The following is a 20,316-nucleotide window of genomic DNA, read 5'->3' as shown; positions in this document are numbered from 1 at the left end:
TTTCTCAAAACCAGGTATTTTTCTCTGGTGGTGGGAGAGGCGCCGCAGTGTGTAGGGAAAGGAGTGAACCTGACTTCACAGCCAGCGTCCGAGGTGACTCGTCCCTGAGCTCCAGTGCACATGCACATGTGGCTGTTTGGTTCAGATTTTGGACGTCTTTGTAAAACGGGTTAACAAGGCATTTCCAGAAGCGGCCGAGCAGTCTCGTAGCGGGCAGCCGATGGCTGCGGGTGTGGAGTGCCTGGCAAGCTTCAACACTTCTGCAGAAACCGTCCCTTTGTCGGCGGTGGCCGGCTGGCTAGTTAGCATCAAGGACACTCGTGGATGGGCAGATGCGGAGTCTGTGTCATTTGGTTCCCGGCTACGTGTTCAGACGTCGGCCCTTGTGTTCCATGGCGGAGACAAGAACCCGTGTCGTGAGCTGTGAGTTGGTGGAGGCAGAGGTGGCACCTGAGAGTACCCGCCCTTCACTAGGAAAAGCGAACTGTGACCACCTTGTGTGTACATCATGATAACTTGTCACTCGTTTGCTGTATTTTTATTAAAGCTTGAATTTTTAACTCTTATAGGAATTATGGTTTGATCACTCTTAGAAAACAATACAATAGGTCCCAGAAAATGAAGGGCGAGTGAGGATGCCGCGCGCTGGAGTTGTGGTCGGGAAGGGCCTCTGCGGGTTGATGAGGTGGCTTTGCTCGCGCCGGCTCCAGGAGAGGCGCGGCTGCTGCGCGGCCCCCTTGCCGTCTGTGAGCTGGTGGCTTTAACGTGTGGATTCTCGCCTCACCACAAGCATCCTTCTCTTCTGGATTTCTGCACATTTCATGCCTTTCACTTCTTCCCTTGGCCTTCATCACTCCTTTTTCAAAAACACTGTGGTGGCTCAAGTCCTTGTGAGCGACACGCTTGATTAAGAAACGTCTCGTTAATGAAGAAGATGCTGATTGGTGCTGGTGTCGGCCATCCCAGCCCCGCCAGCCACAGGATCTGTCGTTGACTGAGTTAACGAGCGCCCTCGCCACCGGGCTTGGCTTCCTGTGCCAGCGGGTGGGGATGAGATGGCAGGGATCTAACTCTGGACTTTATCCAGATAAATCAAGAAGGGGCCAGAAACAGGCGTGTGTTTAGCAAATGAGTTTCAGTGACTTAAATGCTGTGGGCTTTTGTTCGAGAGCAGGGGGAGGAACTGAAGTTGTATGATGTGCAGTGCTTGCTTTTAAAATTCTAACGATGAGGCACACAGAAGATACAGTGGTAACTGTTTTCTTCGGTGCCGCCGAATGATAAACTCTGTCCACTGAGACCATGCTGAACTTCGTTTTCCTTCTCTTGCAGGGGACATCACACAGAAAGGATATGAAAAGAAGAGGTCAAAGTTAATTGGAGCCTACCTTCCACAGCCTCCGAGTACGTAGCCCCGATGAGTAGCATGAGTCCTCTCATTTCACGTGTTCACTGCGTGCCAGAGAAACACCTGGAGGCAGATGTTCCCTGACTCCGCGTCGGCAGGAGGCGGCGTCTGGCGTTCATGCTCCAGGCATCCGGTTCCTTTGCGTGATCACATAGAAGGCACAGAGGATTTTTCTATAAGAGTGCCTAATTTAACGGGTGTTTTCTCTATAAGCAGAGATCAATATTGTGTTGATTACTTTAAAATGCTATGATTGTAAAAATATGAGCACATTAGTGATTTCAACGTATTTGGTTTAGAGGGCTATTTATTACTATTGATTCTGGTTTAATCCAAGGCATCTATTGGTGGCACAGGCCAAATCTAGACAGTGCTGTGATATGCCGCCCAGGACTCTGCAATTGTGAAAGCTGGTTGTGTGTTGAGATATGGTTGCAAACATACATGATTCTTCAGAAGAACAGTTGATTTCCCGCCAGCGTTTCTACATGTGCAGATTGGCAGCTTTCCTGCACTTGAGCTGGGTTCCGTAAATGTCAGGAAAAAAGAACCTCATATTAGACTGGGATTCTAGCACCTCAGTTCCCATCTGGCAAGCTCAGTTCAGCCCGAGAGTGACCTTGAAAATTAGCTAGTTTTGAGGAATGGCTTAAAGCTAACACAAGCAGTTTCTTTCTGAAACATAAGGCTAGCAACATAAATTTTAAAGGTGGAAACTGAGCTTCCATAGTTCTTACCATTGCAACAAGATTTTAAAAGGTTTAAGGATGCACGTGGCCACACCTGCACAAACCCCAATTCTGTTCTTCCGGAGGCCCCGATGCCCATCCAGGGTCCTGTTGACTCAGCAAGGAAAACTTCCTGGGGCTCAGGCTCCAGGAAACTCAGTGTGGAGCTTCTGCTGTTGGTAGTTTTGTTTTGATTTCGTGTTTCCCTTACCTTGATTTTTGAGACAGTGATGTAACAGTGAACGTGTTTGTGTGGACCTTGCTTAGCAGAGGCTTAAGTCAGGGAGAGATGCCGAGGAACCCAAGAGAAGGGAAGCAGAGGGCTGGGCTGGAACGCTGGGGCGAGAGGCTTCAGGGCGGTGCTGGGCAGATCCTCCGATGGCCTGCGCCCCCTCCCTCATTCTCTTCTCACGGAGCCACATGGCGATCACTGCCCCAGCCCTGTCCCTGTCCCTGTGAGTTCCCCTCTGCAGGTGCCCTCACGTCCTACAGGAAGGTGGGTTCCCCTCTGCAGGTGCCCTCACGTCCTACAGGAAGGTGGGGGGTGACTGTAGGCCGTGGACGCTGTTGGTTTTAACTTTTGTGCCTTGCCAAACAAAAGTGAAACAGAAGCGGTTCCTCGCTTCCCAGGACGGTTCTCCAGCGCACTGTGCCTCCCGCAGTGACCTTGGCCGGGCGCGGAGGGTGGCCGCGCCCTGTGGTCCCCTTGGTGGTCTGTGTGCTGTCCTGCATGGGGTCGGCAGCTCTGCTCAGCGCTGTAACAAATTTAAAAAAAACTAAAGTTTGAATTAATTAGTTTTTTTTCAACTTGTTACAGCAGCGAATGGAGCTGCCGTGGTTCGGTGTAGACTGCAGCACAGTGAAGGAGCGCCGAGGAGAACATTCCGCTCTGCCCACATCGGGGTGTGCGACGTCCGAGAAGCCGCGGCCCGGGAGCGGGTGGCCAGCACCGCAGGGAACCGGCCTCTGTTTTACTTTCGTTTCGGTGAGCGCTGCTTTGCTGAGAGCCAGCCCCACAGCAGGGTACACGTTAGAAAAGGGGCCACCTGCCAAGTGCCATCCTGTACAGACGTGTCGGGCGTGGCCCGGGGGCCTGAGGTTCCCGTTCTCCAGTGAGCCAGGTCGCTCCGCGGGTCCAGAGCTCGCCAGAGACCGGGTGTGTCCCTGTGAGTCAGGGCCCTGTTCTGCGTGGCCTGTTGAAGTAGAATGTTGCTTTTACAATTCCACTTTCTCAGCGGGGCACCACTTAGAGAACACGTAAGAAGAAAGCATGACAGATTATAAAACTTTTCTTAAAGCCACCGGTCTTCTACAGACGTTGGTCTTATAGCCAGAGACCCGATTACAGGATGAGCTGATGAGTCTCGGCCTCTGAGATCGGCTAGAGGGAGTGATTTTGAGATTTCCATCTCTGAAGAGCAAAGTAAGGGTTTTTGAAATAGAAAAACCAGTTAATCATAGAGTATATTCTTAGAGGTAAAGATTCTGTTCAAAGGTCTAAATTACTTTGGTGGACAGTATTGTGAATATAGGAATTTCATGAGGCAAAAGGGGAGTTCAATGCATTTTCCAACAGGATGAAAAAAATCATATGTAGGTTGAAGTTTCAGGTTCATGTTCAGGGTTACACTTCAAAATGTGTTTTAAAATCACAAGGCCGGGTGTGGTGGCTCATGTCTGTGATCCCAGCACTTTGGGAGGCGAGGCAGGGGATTGCTTGAGACCAGCCTGGGCAACAAAGGGAGTCCGGATCTCTTCAAAAGAAAAAATTAGGCATGATGGTGCGTGCCTGTGATCCCAGCTATCCGGGAGGCTGAAGCGGGAGGATTGCTTGAATCCAAGAAGTCAAGGCTGCAGTGAGCTGTGATTGTGCCACCATATTCCAGCCTGGGGGACACAGTGAGACCCTGTTAAAAAATCGGTAAAATCAAGTCATAGAGGTAAACTTTATTGTTACAATTGGCCATCGGGGTCTCAGAAGAGGACACCCCGCCTCATCTCCTGGCCTCATCTCCTGGCCTCCACTGCGTTCCTCCTCTCCAGGCCCCTGGCTTGATGCCCTCGCGCCCTCAGGAGAAAGTGGCAGAGCTGATGACAGCGTTGGGTGTTAGCCACAAGGTCCGTTTCTGAATTCATCTGCCGGAAATGTGAGGAAAACAGGAGGAGGGACCGCCTGGGCCGCCTGATTCAGGCCCAGACACTGGACTCAGGCCGGGGGGTACTCAGGACACAGGGGCCCTCGGGATGGGGGCAGTTAGGACAGGGGTGCTGGGGCCCAGCGAGGCTGTGTTTCCCTGCCAACCTTCATTTGGAGACGCTGCTGGTGTTGCGTGAGCGTGCACCGTGTGCTCCTGTCCTGGGAAGCAGCGAGGAATGCAGATGTTTCCAAAGCTGAGGCTGCTTTCTTGGTTGGCCCCATGGGATGTGACTTCCTTTGTTGCAGGATCGTCTTTTTGTTCCCCTGGGCTGCTGCACACTTTTGCCTGTAAGGGGTTTGTGTTCTGATTAACTTCCACCCTTTTTTCTTAACATTTACATTCCTGTGTCCAGAAACTAAGTGTTTCTAGGATGTTTGGGATGCAGAATTATGAGTTCCAATGGGGGTTCCGTTCCCTGGGCCAGCCAGGCACATCCCAGCTGCTCAGGAGGGCGGCGTCTGTCGGGGCCTCCAGTCGAGATTCAGAAGCGAGTGTGGTGCTGAGCAGCTGCCTGGATCTAGCTGAGGAAGAGTGCCAGGAGCCAGGAAGATACGTGACTTGTATGTGCAGTGAAAGGCAGGTCAGAGAGAGTGCCCGGAAGATCATCTTCAGGGAGAAGACGTGGCTTAGGGAAGCTGCCCACTTGGCACTCACCCTTCTGTGGTTCAAACCCAGCCCTCATCAGTCTCTAAGCCCAGTCAAACTTGCAAACAGAGGAAATGGAATCCACTGCCTGGCACCCTCTTCAGGGATATCTTAATAACATCGTCGACTGGGATAACAAGGCCTCACTGCTTTTATGATGCAGGCCGTGGAGATTGAGAGTAAAACTTCGGTGTGGCTATAAATAGTGGAGCCTTCCTTGCTCAGATACAACTCCTCTTTCTCAACTTCTTACCTGATTGTCCATGAAATGTTTCTTGGTACTGAGTGATTTACGAAGATCCAATATTCCTCTCCAAGCCCAGCTTGCTTTTCCTTCAACAGCTGGACAGCTTGATGCCCAGGTGCAAGTTACAAGGACTCTGAGGGGGTCAGTCTGTGCCGCACAGTTTCCACTATGGGGTCGCGTGAGCAGCCTCCCCAGGGAACAGGCCTCCTGGGTCAGTGCGTGAAGCCCCACACAGTTTCCACCGGAGGCCTTGATGGCTGCCCTGGCCTGCAGGCTCGCGCTGTGCTGTTCAGCTGTTGACTCTGATCACAAACCCGGATTTATCTCAGTTTGCTGCCAGGACTCCCAATGGCCATGCTGCTGTCCACATGAGGAACTCTGCTCAGGCCGTGCCCTTAGCCATGTCCAGGCAGTGTTTAAAGCTCAGTTCGGATTTCTCCCTTGATCCCTCAGTCTAGACCATCCAGATTCCCATCTCCGTGTCATCCTGTCCCTGAAATACCACAGTCGTAGTTGGGCAGTGGTTACTAAATGCTCAGTCTCCACCCCAACCCCCAGCAGCAGCACCTAAGTCACCTGAGGCCCCGGCCACCTGCTCACGGAAAGTGGACGTTGGGCAGGTATTTGCTGAATGGATTCCGGGGTGCGGCACAGAGGGGCTGAGTCTGCCCATGGCGGGCCGGGGCGGTGCTTGCTTCTCCCCCACACGGTCCCCACCGTGGTACGAGGATGGATGTGCAGTGTCCCTGAGGGCAGACGCCACCATGCCCACGTGACACCCTAAACAGGCACCGCAGAACTTCCACTGCCTCAGGCGTCTATCTGGGCCACAGTTTCTTTTATTCTTGATTTGGATAAATTTAAATGGCAGATGGTAACATGTAAGTGCTAACTAATGATCAGAATGACAGTGGGTAACATACCTCAGCACCGTCCAGTCCATGGAATTATCTTTTCGGGACTTGGCTCGCATCCCAGTGTTTGATCCTGTAACTGGATCACCTGTTCTCATGAGAACAGCTGCTCTGGCCTGAGTGCTGTTGCTTGCAGTGGCTGCCTTGCCCTGTCCCCATGGAGAGGGCTTCCTTTGAGGTCCTGTTGCAGATTGTCCCACTAGGCTTTGACAGTCATGTGAGGGAAGAGGTGCCCTGGAGTTGGCGTTTGTGAATCTGGCACTTTGGTTACATATGGAATGAGAAACTTTCCTATATTTAAGTACATAAATGCTGTTTTGTTTTGTTTTGTCTTTAGAAGACGTGGCTGGCTGACCCCAGCCTGTTTGCCTGGGACGGCCGTTGGTTGTTCTGATTCTTCGTGTCAGCAGAGCTGTGCTTTCCCAGGGCAGGTGCACAGCGGGTTCATGCTATGAGAGTTACAGTCCGGTGACCCCAGGGTAGCCCTTCCCGCACGGCAAGTACTGGGGCAGGGACCGCCTCCTCACCTGGGCTGAAGGTCCCGGGGACTTGTCCCTGGCTGGTGGCCTCCACTTAGTGGTGAGGCCATGCGGCAGCTCACAAGGTGAGGATCTTTAAACTTCAATCCCAGAGGAGGGGAAACGTGGGTGTCCAGATTGCACTGCCTGTGACAGCATGAATCCTTCTAGACCAAGTTGCTGCAGTGAGAGGTGGACCACCTGTGTTCCAGGTCAGCCGTGTTCCGAGGGTACCACGCTCAGCTGCTGGAGACGTGTTGTCACACGCAGCTGTCGGTTTGATCCGTGCATTTGTTTCCTGGTCTTTTTAGCAATATTTAGTGAATCGCGTTCCTCCTCCCAGATGTCAGGCGCTAGGGAGGGAGTGCAGCTGAGCCCACGCCGTGCAGTGTGTCTCCAGTGGGGAGGGTAGCACCCACTTTGGAGCTCCGCATGTGGGTTTTGTGAAAAATCCAAGGTGTAAGCAAAGTGCGGAAACGTGAAACCCTGGCCCTGATGGTGAGATTGGCATCTCATCCAGCGAACGTGGACCGGGGCTCAGGCTGGCGGATGAGATACAGATGTCAGACTCTCCTGACCCCGGATCACTGGCAATTTCCAATGCTTGAGTCCCTAACCGAGTTAAACTAGTATAACAGGAAAAGGGTTGTTAAGGAAATGTATAGTGATTTGCGGCAAAGATTTGGGTTCATGAAAGATGGATAGAAAGGATAGCGTGGGGCCGGGCGCAGTGGCTCTTGCCTGTAATTCCAGCACTTTGGGAGGCTGAGGCGGGCAAACCACGAGGTCAGGAGTTTAAGCTCAGCCTGGCCAACATGGTAAAACCCCATCTCTACTAAAAAACACAAAAATTAGCCCGGCATGGTGATGCGTGCCTGTAATCCCAGCTCCTCGGGAGGCTGAAGGAGGAGAATTTCTTGAACCTGGGAGGCGGAGGTTGCAGTGAGCTGAAATTGCACCGTTGCCCTCCAGCCTGGCGACAGAGCAAGACTCCATCTAAAAAAACAACAAAGGACAGTGTGAGAATTCACAGGGTTGGGGCGGGCAGGCGTCAGGTGCTTAGGATGGAATTTCAGTCTTTCCATTGTATGGTGTTCCCATCTGAGTAAATACAAAGAAAATTATTAAATTTCTTACCTGTGTGTTTACAACAGTTGTCTTGTTTGCTTTCTGGCAAAGTCCTTGATTGCACTTATTTTAAAAAACAAATTCTGCGATATGAACAAGAGCATGTAATGGAGGCCTGGAGAGAATTCAGAAACTGCTTTGGGACAGACCTGAAATACAGAAAAGTCCCCTGCAGTTCCACGAAGGGCCCAGGGCAGGCTTCTCGTGCAGGACGCTCCTGTGGAGGCCGGCGTGCTTGCCCTTGGGTGCCCGGGAAAGAGGCCAGGAGAAGCCTGTTGGCCCTCCCTCTCCCCCTCCCCCCACTCTGCTGTCCCCTCCCCCTCTCCCCCTCCCCCAGGAGCTGAGGTCAGCCATAGAGACGGATGCGTCTGCAGCCCCAGCATGCCCGGACACAGGATGAGTGAGAATAAGATGGGAATTCGGATGTGTCTGCAGCTCCAGCACTCCCGGACATGGGATGAGTGAAAATAAGATGGGAATTTGGATATATCTACACCCCCAGCATGCTGGGACAGGGGATTAGTTGAGAATAAGATGGGAATTTGGAGCAAGGCCTTCTCATCTTTAAATCCTACATACTTTTAAAATTTGTTTTTCTCCACAGATTCGTGATGATTTCTTTTAAAAATATGTTGAAAATCAAGATTTTCAGTGTATTTATCTGAATTTAGAAATCAGTGGAAATTGAGAAGTTTAGAAATACAGTAGACGTTTTTCTAGTGCGTTTAACATCCTGAGTAACTGCATCGTGTCCATGTTGCCGGGCCCCCAGCCTGTGGAGGCCGCTGTGGTGTTGGCAGCCGCCCCCTTCCCAGGGACCACGCCAGCCTCTCCCCTGATCACGCCTTCTGTCAAGAGGCTTCCAGTCTTTGTGACGTGCCTGAGAGCTGGTTTTCAACCACAGTTCCCCAAACCGAAGGTGACTATGAACGTGAGCTCTCGGCAGCGCAGAGCACTATGCTGTGGTCGTGCATCTTAGTGATCATTCGTGTTCGTGCTACCAAGAGGCGTCCGTTCCAGCAGCCATGCTTGGTTTCCCTGTGATGGGGGCAGTGGGGACGCCCCTGGGTCCTGTGCGGTCGCAGGACAGAATCCACTTGAGCGACGCCTATTCAATTGTGGCTTTCTTCTTCCCAGAGCACACCATTAAGCCACCTGCAGCCTCATTTGGGATGACGTCAGAGGAAAATGAATGAAGGAAACGTGCATGTTCATACTTGTTTCTTTTGCTGTCTTATTGCAACCTGTAGAAGCTAGTCTTCCGTTTTATTCATTTGTTTTCAAACTTTTGTTGCAAACTCTGCGTTTCCACCTATGAGAGGAGATATTCACAAGGTTGGTATGCAGAAGTAGCTTTCTGAGATCAGACACAAGGCCTGTGAGAAGCCGAGCAGCAGCCTAGAACTACGTACACCGTCATCCGTGGGCACCAAGAGGTGGTTAGGGTTGGAGGTAATCCTAAGAAGCACGTTTGCATGGACTGGATAGGTGCGATATTGAGATTGAAGGTGAAGCATTAAAAACGTCCGGCCACTGGTTACACTTGGCAACTTGGAAGTGTGCATTTATCTCTGTTTCTCCAAACTGTGCTAAGATGTCAGTGACTGTAAGTCCACAGCACAAGAGAAGTCAAGTAGAGGAATTTGCGGTTCATCATTTAGCAAAATGGAGAAAGCCAAGATGGAGACACACGGGACAGCCGTGGGTGCTGTACACGTGGAACCCAGAGAACGGTGTCCAGGAAGCAGGCGGCCACCTCTTCCCCCCTTCCCCCCCTTCCCCCCCTTCCCAGCCATGTGTGTTATCTGGAGAAATTAAACCGGGGAGGCTCCAGATTTGGGGGTGGTACTGAAAACAGTCCCCAGGTCAGAGCACACGTGGAGGAAACAGCCCAGCTCAGAGGGATGAATGTGCCTGTGTTTGGTTATGAAACAGGAGAGGAGAGGACTCTTGAGGCAAATGAAACAGCCCCGATGAAGCCCTCCTGGGGGAGAGATTTGGTCGTGTGCCCCCACGAGAAGAAAAACCTGGTATGCAGCAAAAAGATTATCGAGGGAGGAAAGAAAGGAATGGGTATTACAACCTGGCTTGCAGATCCTCCAGTGGGAATGAAAAAAATTATCAAAGAGGAGAAAGGAATGGATATTACATAAAGATTATAGCATCAGAATGATGTTTAACTTCTCACCAATAATGGAAATGAAAGGCAATGAATAGAAGTAACTTTCACCTAGAAGTCCATATCTAGGAGAAAGACCCAGTCTCACTGGGGTAGAGAAAGAAGCACTTTCGGACACGCGGGCCCCCAAGTGTTCCTTCTCGTCCACCCTTTCTGAAGCAATCAAGGTGCTCATTTAGGATGGGAGAGGAGGGGCGTCGAGGGGCTGAGAACGAGTGACCAACATAGTGAGCAGCACGGCCAGTGGGAAGGCACCCAGTGACAGTAGCACGTTGGGGATCAGGGCGGGGCTCCAAGAGAATTTCCAGGAAAATCAGAGATTCTCACCAGGTTGTCAGTGTTTGATCGTGGGCGAGAAAGTGTGGGAGAGAGTTTCAGTTCTGCGGAAGAACTGTGAAAGGGTTGGCAATAGGTACATCGAAAGCCAGGATAATGGAAAATAGATAAAAAGTATTAACTCCAGAATCACTGAAAAGCATAAGATAGGATGGTATTTATAGCACGCTGCAGACCCTGACGTGATGACCACAGTGGTGTAAGGGGTGGTGTCTAAAGGACAATTCAGGAAGTTGTGTGGTAAGTCCGTGTTTATGAATGTAAGTGCCAGGTAACTACTATTTTTCATGTGAGACTTGATAGCACTCTGATTTCCTAAATCCTAAAATGCATCTGTTTGATAAAAAGGTAATTGAAGATCATTTTTAAAGGATCATTTGTAGATGATTGCAAGAGGTTGGTAGCAGCAGTTTGTTCCTCAGGAACTGATGGTGATTTGGATGCTGCTTGAAAGAAGAGCACATGAGACTTAACCAAATGACAGGGTGGGGGAGCGGTGACGGGGTGTGGAGCTGTGCTTCATTTAGTTCTGAACTCGCCAGCCTGATACATAGGGTCTGCACACACACCATGAAAAGCTGGTTTGCAGAAACCACCTGAGTGAGAGGAACATGAAGCCCACAGATTGACTCGACAGCTGTCATAAGAGCCCATAGTGGAAAACCAGGGACTAAATATTTCTTTTGTTAACTTAAAGCTTTATTTCTGGTTTATTTTCAATCAAATATTACTGATTCATTTCTGAAGAAGCATCTGTTAGTGATTGGTGCTCAGTCTCAGAGCAGTTCTTCACGGAACTGTGACGATGACATCCTGTGGACTCAGAGCAGTTCTTGACGGAATGTGAGGATGACGTCCTTTCTATGGTATCAGAGCCGTTCTCAGAACTGTGGGGATGACATTTTCCCTGTGGTATCAGAGCAGTTCTTCGTGGAACCGTGATGATGATGTCCTTCCTTTGGGGGCTTCGTTTCATCCAGTTGTGTTCCTTGCCACCCTGTTATTACCCGACTATAACCAATACCGTGACAGGTGGATTCACGTCAGTGTTTTGACCAATACTATTAAATTGTTTTTATCTGACCACATTAACGTTTTTTGGTAATTCATCAAATAATTGTAATTCATAGTCGAATATAATCTGTTAAACCACTTGGCATCAAATGGAGTGAGTTTCCAGAGAGTAATCTGGAATGAGCAAAGCTGGACGTTCGTGGTATGTCCTGGTTACCTGAATTGTACTGTTAAATTATCCTGTAAGATTTATTTTAAAAATTGCTTTAATAATTAAGTTTTAAATTTTCTTAAGAACTTATACAGCCCATTCTGTATATTTACAACATGAAAGGTGGTAACTTGAGTCTGTGTCTTGGGCCCTGTTTCTCTAACTCCCAGGAATTCAGTTGCTACCTGTGGCTGAGTTTGTGTCTCTCCCTGCCTGTCAGTGGACCCTTGTGCTGTGAGAGGGGCCGTGGTGGCGTCCAGGCAGGAGGGGTCTCCCCGGCTGGGGGAGAGCTTCCCCCGCAGTCCTGGCCCTCCTGCCTGTGGGCTCTGAGGTGCCGCCATGCCCAGTCCCATGGGTAACTCTGGCTTTGTTGTGGGGATGGAGGGAATGATTTGCTGGAGTCCGCTGAGCACAGCCACGCCTCACTCTTCTCTATTCCCTCTTCCCTGAAATCCAGGGGTGGACCAAGCTTTGCCGCAAGAACGCCGGGCTCCTGTCACTCCTTCCTCTGCCTCTCGCTACCACCGCCGAAGGTCTTCAGGGTCACGAGATGAGCGCTATCGGTCAGGTAAGCGCGGGGTGGGGTGTGGCAATACGTCCATCTGCTGCCTGTGTCAGGAGGGTGCCTGTGCCCAGCCACTGGGCGAGGCAGAAGCACGGTGGGTGTGGGCCTCCAGCTTTCTGTGCATACACACCCTGCTGGGAGACCCCAGTGTCTGGTACATAGCTGTTCACGTGGTTTACAAGCCCACGTTGTCTACCATTCAGAATTTCACACTAATTGAAAAGATTATAATCTCGTGCCAAATTTTTCTCATTTTTAGGAATCACTGTTAAATAACTTTTTAATTGTGGTTGCTAGCAAGTTTTTTCTTCTCCTTACCCTCAGTGATTTGTTTTCTAGGTCTACTTTTCTAACCAGAAATGAAAACCACACATTGTCATGTGTTTCCTGTTTGTTGTTCCTCCGTGTTTTATGATGTCATCTGCACAGGGCTGTCTGGAGACTGAGTTGCCACTGCCACCTGGGCTTGGCCAGTTGAAATTTCATTAACTTAGTAACAGAAAACTCAGGCTGTCAGGCATAGTGGCGGGCACCTGCAGTTCCAGCTACTCAGCAGGCTGAGGCAGGAGAAATGCTTGAACCTGGGAGGCGGAGGTTGCAGTGAGCCGAGATCACGCTACTGTACCCCAACCCAGTCTGGGAGAGAGGGCAAAACTCCATCACAGAAACAAAAACTCTGGCTGTGATTGATGTCTGAATTACTCTGAAAGAGTTTTTCCAACATGTAGGTTAAAGTTGCTTCTTTAAAAGAAAATTACCTGTGAATTCTTGTGTAGTTCCCAGGGCCGCGGTAAGGGCAGGGGTGGGTCGCTGGTGATGGACCCGATGCGTGAATCCCTTTGTTTATCAAATGCCCTTCACTGGCGTTCTCACGTCGTTCTCACATGGAGCTTTCATGATAAGCAGGTGAAGTTGTGGCTGTTGTCTCCTGTGTCAGAAGAAAAAACGGAGTCTAAGGGATGACGGAACTCACCTGGTGGTGGAGGAAAGGCTGTGAGTCTCAGCTGTGCTGTAACGAATCTCTCGGTCCACACAGGCTTGTGTGATCAGCCGCTTCTGCATCCTCCTCAGTTGCCGTCTGGCCTCCTGGCTCTGCTCTTCTTTCTAGAGAGGTTTTATGGCCTCGGGGAGTGTCACCCGTGCAAACGAGAAGGACACACCTGAGAGCCTGAATGAAAAGCCGGTGCCGCCTCCACGGTGCCCCTGCTGCCTTCTCCAAGGAGGCTTTGACCCCAGGAAAACATGTGGGGATGAAACGAAGGAGGATTTGCTCCCAAATCCAACCTCCGTTGTTTCACAGCAGTCTTAAGCCCTGACACACATTGACATCTTCTCTTACTCACGTGGGTGTCTCGGAGGGCCCTGTCGAGTTCGGGAGTGTGGAGGTGCCCGCGTGCTGTCAGCCTGCGGTGAACGCTTCCCTCACCATGTGTCAATGCTGCTGTGCAGGCGCCCTGTCTGTGAACACACAACACACCCAGACGTGCACGCAGGCATGAGTTCACGTCGCTTCAGTTCTCACGGAAGCCAGTGTGGGTCTGTCTTCCATTTTATAGATGAGGAAACAAATTCAGGGAGGCTGCCCGATGGCTGACGATCACACGGGACCGCTCCTCGCAGGAGGATGCAAGCCCAGCTTTGGCCTGACATCTTACCACACGGGAGAGGAGATCCACGTCAGTCACCATTGCGTCTGTTTTTTACATTCTCTCTCCACGATGCTGCAGCGGGGTTGATGAACCCTGTGTTTACCTTCGGATCGTGCCATCTTCACAATCCCAGCTACTCCACGAGATAAGTGTGGCGGGTTGTGGTTGTCTCACACTCTTCTGTCTCGATAAAAGCCTGAGAGAGGTGGGTGTAGCAGGAGATGGTGATCTCTTGGCTTCGGGCGCGTTTTCTGTTCACCCGTGCACCTTACCTCACCTCTTCAAAGGCAGGAAGGCGTTGGTGGGGAGAGGCACAGGGCGGGGGGGTGGCTGAGAGTGGGAGGGTCGGTGGAGGAGACCAACGCTTCAGCTCAGAGACTGCAGGCTCTGCCCTGGAGGGGAAGCCAGACCCAACATGAGAAGTATGGTTCATTTCTGCTGTTTCTGTAAAATTGTGAAATACGGCACCTCTTCATACACAATCCCTCCCCTTCCCCATCCTGACTCATGTCTCCACTGCCGTTATAACCACATGACACTCTGTCTATCTGTCTGCATATCTGTGTATTCGTTATTTATCTACCTGTCAGTCATCCATTTATCAACCTCTCTGTCTACGCATTCACCAATCATCTACTTACCTATCAATCACCCATTTATGTCCACCATCCATCCATCATCAGACATCTTATCCATTTACCCAATTACTCAGCCATTCTTCCACCATCCACCTCCCTACCTCTCACCTTCTCCGGTAAGAATATGAGGTCCACACAGGCCAGGATCTCTGTTTCGTTCATTTGTGTGGGCCATGCACCTGAAATATTGCCTGGCTTCTATATTTTGAAGGAAGATGAGGGAGCATGACACGTTTGGGGAAGGGCAAAGAAGTCAGGTAGGAGGGGCCGGTTATAGCATCTTGAGCATCATGCTGGGAAATTTGGACTTCGTCCTGAAGATGATGGGGGAACCACTTGAAGATTTTAGGCAAAGGGCCAGTCAGGGCTTGAAGATCACGTTAGCAGCAGCATGGAGCCTGGGCTTGAAAGTGGGGGAGTCTGAACATCCCTGAATGCCTGAAACTGATATGTACTTAAGAGATATGTCGGGGCTGGGCGCTGTGGCTCATGCCTGTAATTCCAGCACTTTTGGAGACCGAGGCAGGTTGATCACCTGAGGTCAGGAGTTTGAGACCAGTCTGGCCAATATGGCAAAACCTCATGTCTACGGAAAGTACAAAATTAGCCGGGCGTGTGGTGGCTCATGCCTGTAATTCCAGCTACTCCAGAGGCTGAGGCAGGAGAATCTCTTGAACCCAGGAGGCGGAGGTTGCAGTGACCCGAGATCACACCACTGCACTCTAGCCTGGGCGACAGAGTGAGACTGTGTCTCCAAAAAAAAAAAAAAAAACAACAAAAAAAATTCAGTATCAGTGAGATTTGAGAAATGCTCACAAGATAATAGCAGTAAGACCTGAATGTTGGGTTAACAAGGAGGAACATGAGAGGAAATCAGGGTGACCTTGATGTCCGTATCATACTGAATGGGCAAAAAGTGGAAGCACTCCCTTTGAAAACTGGCACAAGACAAGGATGCCCTCTTTCACCACTCCTATTCAAGGTAGTATTAGAAATTCTGGCCATGGCAGTCAGGCAAGAGAAAGAAAGGGTATTCAAATAGGAAGAGAGGAAGTCAAACTTTCTGTTTAGAGATGACATGATTTTATATTTGGAAAACCCCATCATCTCAGCCTAAAATCTCCTTAAGCTGATAAGCAACTTCAGCAAAGTCTCAGGATACAAAAATCAATGTGCAAAAATCACAAGCATTCCTATACACCAACAACAGAGAGCCAAATCATGAGTGAACTCCCATTCAGAATTGCTTCAAAGAATAAAATACTTAGGAATCCAACTTACAAGGGATGTGAAGGACTTGTTTAAGGAGAACTACAAAACCACTGCTCAAAGAAATGAGAGGACGTAAACAAATGAAAAAACATTCCGTGCTCATGGATAGGAAGAATCAATATGAAAATGGCCATATTGCCCAAAGTAATTTATAGATTGAATGCTATCCCCATCGAGCTACCATTGATTTTCTTCACAGAATTGGGAAAAACTACTTTAAATTTCATATGGAACCAAAAAAAGCCCGCATAGCCAAGACAATCCTAAGCAAAAAGAACAAAGCTGGAGGCCTCATGCTACCTGACTTCAAAGTGTACTGACAAGGCTACAGTAACCAAAACGGCATGATACTGAAATGCAACATGCTTTGGTACTGGTACCAAAACAGATATATAGACCAATGAAAGAGAAGAAATGCCTCAGAAATAACACCACACATCTATAACCATCTGATCTTTGACAAAAGCAATGGGGGAAAGGATTGCCTATTTAATAAATGGTATTGGGAAAACAGGCTCGCCATATGCAGAAACTGAAACTTGACGCCTTCTGTACACCTTATACAAAAATTAAGTTGGATTAAAGACTTAAACAGAAGACCTAAAACCACAAAAACCCTAGAAGAAAACCTAGGCAATACCATTCAGGACAAAGGCCTGGCCAAAGACTTCATGACTAAAACACCAAAAGCAATGGCAGCAAAAGCCAAAATTGACAAATGGGATCTAAACTAAAGCGCTTCTGCACGGCAAAGGAAACCACCATCAGAGTTAATAGGCACCCTACAAAATGGGAAAAAATTTTTGCAATCCATCCCTCTGACAAAGGGCTAATATCCAGAATCTACAAAGAACTTAAACACATTTACAAGAAGAAAACAACCCTATCAAGAAGTTGATGAAGGATATGAACAGACACTTCTCAAAAGAAGACATGCGGCCAATAAACATATGAAAAAAAGCTTATCACTAGTTGTTAGAGAAATGCAAATTAAAACCCCAATGAGATACTGTCTCATGCCAGTTAGAATGGTGATCACTAAAAAGTCAGGAAACAACAGATGCTGGAGAGGATGTGGAGAAACACCATTGGTGGGACTGTAAACTAGTTCAACCATTGTGGAAGACAGTGTGGCAATTCCTCAAGGATCTAGAACCAGAAATACCATTTGACCCAGCCGTCCCATTACTGGGTATATACCCAAAGGATTATAAATCATGCTACTATAAAGATACATGCACATGTATATTTATTGCGGCACTGTTCACAATAGCAAAGACTTGGAACCAACCCAAATGCCCATCAATGATAGACTGGATAAAGAAAATATGGCATATATACACCATGGAATACTATGCAGCCATAAAAAAGGGTGAGTTCATGTCCTTTTCAGGGACATGGATGAAGCAGGAAGCCATCATTCTCAGCCAACTAATACAAGAACAGAAAACTAAACACCACATGTTCTTACTCATAAATGGGAGTTGAACAATGAGAACATATGGACACGGGAACATCACACACGGGGGCCTGTTGGGGACTGGGGGACTAGAGGAGGGATAGCATTAGGAGAAATGCCTAATGTAGATGACAGGATGAGTGCAGCAAACCACCATGGCACATGTATACTGGTTACTTCCCGGCCTCTCTGTAGGTGGAAATATCCTTGACCACTTTCGGTGCTCATCCTCAAAGATACTTAGAAATACTAAAGAGTCACTGCCTTCTGTCCTAACTGCTGAGTTTCCAGATGATTTTCTCCTGTCTTTTTAAGTATTTGCATTTTAGGCATTTGCTGGAGTCCGTGACACTGTGTGTCCAGCCGTCCGCGCACATATCTGTTGACTCCTCTGCAATCCTGCCTGGTACCTTTACCCGGGATATTTCTGTTTCTCATGGTTTCCAGTCCATGACCTCTCATCTGGTGTCTCATTGACGTGGCTGAGTAAAACTGTATTCAGGGCATTTGTAATTAAGACTTTGGAGGACACTTGATCAGATGCTTTCATGGATTTCTGATGCTGCACAGGTGCTGGATTTCATCTATTGGCTCATTTTGTGAAAAGGATGTTGTGTTTTCGAGGGAATATTTGTTTTGTAGCAACCTGTTTACCCATGTTATATTTTCCTAAAAGTTCTTCATCTTATGAGCTCTTCTCAGAATGATCTGGGTTTTATGCAGAGCTTTGTAAACGTCTTTGTTCTCAGCTCATACCCTTTCCAGCACTGTGTGTTCATCCAACACTGCCCCCTTCCTTGCACCCGGGCCTCAGACTAGCCAGGACTCCCTGTGACCCGCTGGGGAGGCTATCCTGTTATTGTTACTCGTCTTAACATTGTTCAGTGTAGAGTCTGACGGAATCTTCAGGGGTGCTGTTTATAGATGTTTTGAAGTGTCACCGTGCCACTGATTTCAGGTTAAAATAGAATGTAGACATCTTTTTACAATAGTTTTTAATTACTCCACTAGTTTGTGTTGCTGTCCCTTGCTGTGCAGTCCACAGTCTGACGTCTCTGTGGTCCCCACGTTTCCCTCCTGCTCGTGTTACCTGATCCTGCGGGATCCTCCACTCGTCTGGAGTGGCCTCGAGCTGGGTGTGCTGGTCTCCTTGTGGGCTGAAGTGTTCTTCTGTTACTGTGTTCTGTTTTTTGACCAAATTTAGCAGACTTGTGTATGGTGCAAACACTTTTAAAAATGTCTTTTGCCTTTGTGGAAAAAACACCTGCACTGCTTTAAGATGAACCCTTCCTGTATCTCCTTCTTTCCTCACAGATTGCTCTGTGTTAGAAACTCGGTGGTGTGTGTGCTTCATGGCCTCATCCCATCAAGCACTGTAACCTCTGATTGCAAAAGTGACTACACTCAAGGCAAAAAACTTTGCAAATGTTGAAAAGAATGAACAAAAAACAATATATTGTTCTCTTGTCGTTCTGAAATGGCTACTCTTAATATTTTGATGTAGTTCTTTCAATTCTTTTAAAGTAAAATTGTTTCTAACACAAGCACTTTAATTGTATTGATCAAATTATATTCAGGAAATAAGGAGAAAGTAAAAAGAATATCCAGTTTGGGGCAAAAAGGAAGACGACATAGAAAGAGGCTGTAAAACTCCCTGCAACTTGAAAAGCTGGGTTGTGGTGGTTGTGGTTTTATTTTTACCGCGAGAGACCACGTGATTCTTCTGGGCACTGAAGGGCAGTAGGATAATATCCTATGTGTGTTCTGGTGGCCGTATGGTGGCCAGTCTCATGTCCTCTTTCGAAGCAGAGAAAGCATGAGGTTTGAGGTAGTGGTTTGGTAACTTTTTGAAAATCTGTTTGTAGGACTGCACTGCGGAGATTAGGTCAGTCTGAATTAGAATCGAATGATCTGTTCAGGCCTTGGGAGCTTTCTACACCAGTTGTACGCCTGTTCTGGATGTGGTGTAGAAGGAACAGGACTGGGAGGGTTTCTTGCTTCCCAGTCACCGCCCACAGGCAGGGGCTGGGGAGTCCAGGGTGCTGCGGAGATGGGCTTCCAGGCTCCCGCCCTGGCCCTGAGGAGGTTGCCGGCTGAATTTAGACGATGCCGTTATTGAGGCGTAGACAGTATATTTTATACCCACACATGCGGACATATACGTAGATGTGTGCACATACGTATGTGTACGTATCCGTGTGTGTATGACATACGTGTACATACCCGTGTGTGCATAGGTGACAGAACTGCCTGGCTTTTGTGCTGTTTCCTTAATCTTTTCATTCGCCTCAGTTGAAACAAGACGTGTTCCTTGTTGGAGGTGAATGGTTTCTTTGTTCCAGACCAGTCATAGAAATACCTGCAATTATCACTGTTTGTTGTCTCTCGGGAAGCTATTTTGGGAAGGAAGTGTACCTTCCAAGGCTGCTGGTTGGCCTGTCGTCACCCTGGGGGTCTTGGTGTGGGTCACGGGAGCTGTGGCTGCTCACGCGTGGAGCTCTGTCTGTCTCACTGCCGCCGGTAGACAGCTGGTCACCAACACAGTGTGTGTCCCAGTGGCCTTTGAGAAGAATTCTCTGCATCGTTTTTATACAGGGTCCTTTTTCTTTTCAATGTCAACATTGTGTCTTCCAGCCAAGCCATATGTTCTTGCAGAAACAGGAAGTGTGGCCCAAGTGAGAAGTGAGGGAATTGATCTGTAACTGCTATCAGTTTTTATACAGTTGAGCCATTGTAATTTATACATAAACATGTTAAATCTGTAGCAGTGAGTCACGGTGCCAGACCCTCACAAATGCCGAGTGTCTACGTGGGACCTCTCTTCTGTCGGGTCCATGTCACAAGAAGAAAAGTCACTCAAATGCAGCACGGAGTGGACGTGAATCTCCGAAAACTCCATGAATCAGAGTGACTGCTTTCCCAATTGCCGGTCTCCCCATTTGAGGTTGTGAGATTCCCGTTCCGAGGCTCCCTCAATTTCTCAGCACACATTTCACTCCTCCCTGGAGATAACAGACTCACAATGATACCTTGTTCTCAGATTTTCTAATTAGAAAAATTGCATATTTCACAAGAATAGTCCGGCTAACTCACTCCTTAGCCTGGGGTAAGCCACATACCTCTTTTCTCTTTAAAATACTCACCTTTCAGGACTCTTGATAAATTATTTAAGAGTAGGAAGGTACCGTGACTTTGGCCACAAGCAGT

At 48.7% G+C, this 20,316-nt stretch overlaps 1 protein-coding gene across 5 annotated transcripts in view; it reads left to right on the top strand.

The window, feature by feature from the left end:
- Positions 1-20,316, top strand: part of DIP2C (disco interacting protein 2 homolog C) — a 375,852-nt gene that overhangs the window by 196,276 nt on the left and 159,260 nt on the right. For 2 of the 5 annotated variants that reach the window (XM_065520210.2, XM_065520208.2), the window contains exons 2-4: positions 1,333-1,404; positions 2,954-3,121; positions 11,984-12,094. In XM_065520210.2, coding sequence (XP_065376282.1) covers positions 1,333-1,404; positions 2,954-3,121; positions 11,984-12,094 — 351 coding nt within the window. The remainder of the gene's footprint in view (positions 1-1,332; positions 1,405-2,953; positions 3,122-11,983; positions 12,095-20,316) is intronic. The other 3 variants (XM_005564485.5, XM_065520211.2, XM_065520209.2) reach the window with 2 other exon arrangements.

The sequence above is a fragment of the Macaca fascicularis genome, chromosome 9 (assembly GCF_037993035.2).
Source record: "Macaca fascicularis isolate 582-1 chromosome 9, T2T-MFA8v1.1".
Taxonomy (NCBI): domain Eukaryota; kingdom Metazoa; phylum Chordata; class Mammalia; order Primates; family Cercopithecidae; genus Macaca; species Macaca fascicularis.
Note: the sequence above shows the minus strand (reverse complement) of the source record. Positions and strands in the feature narration are given on the sequence as shown.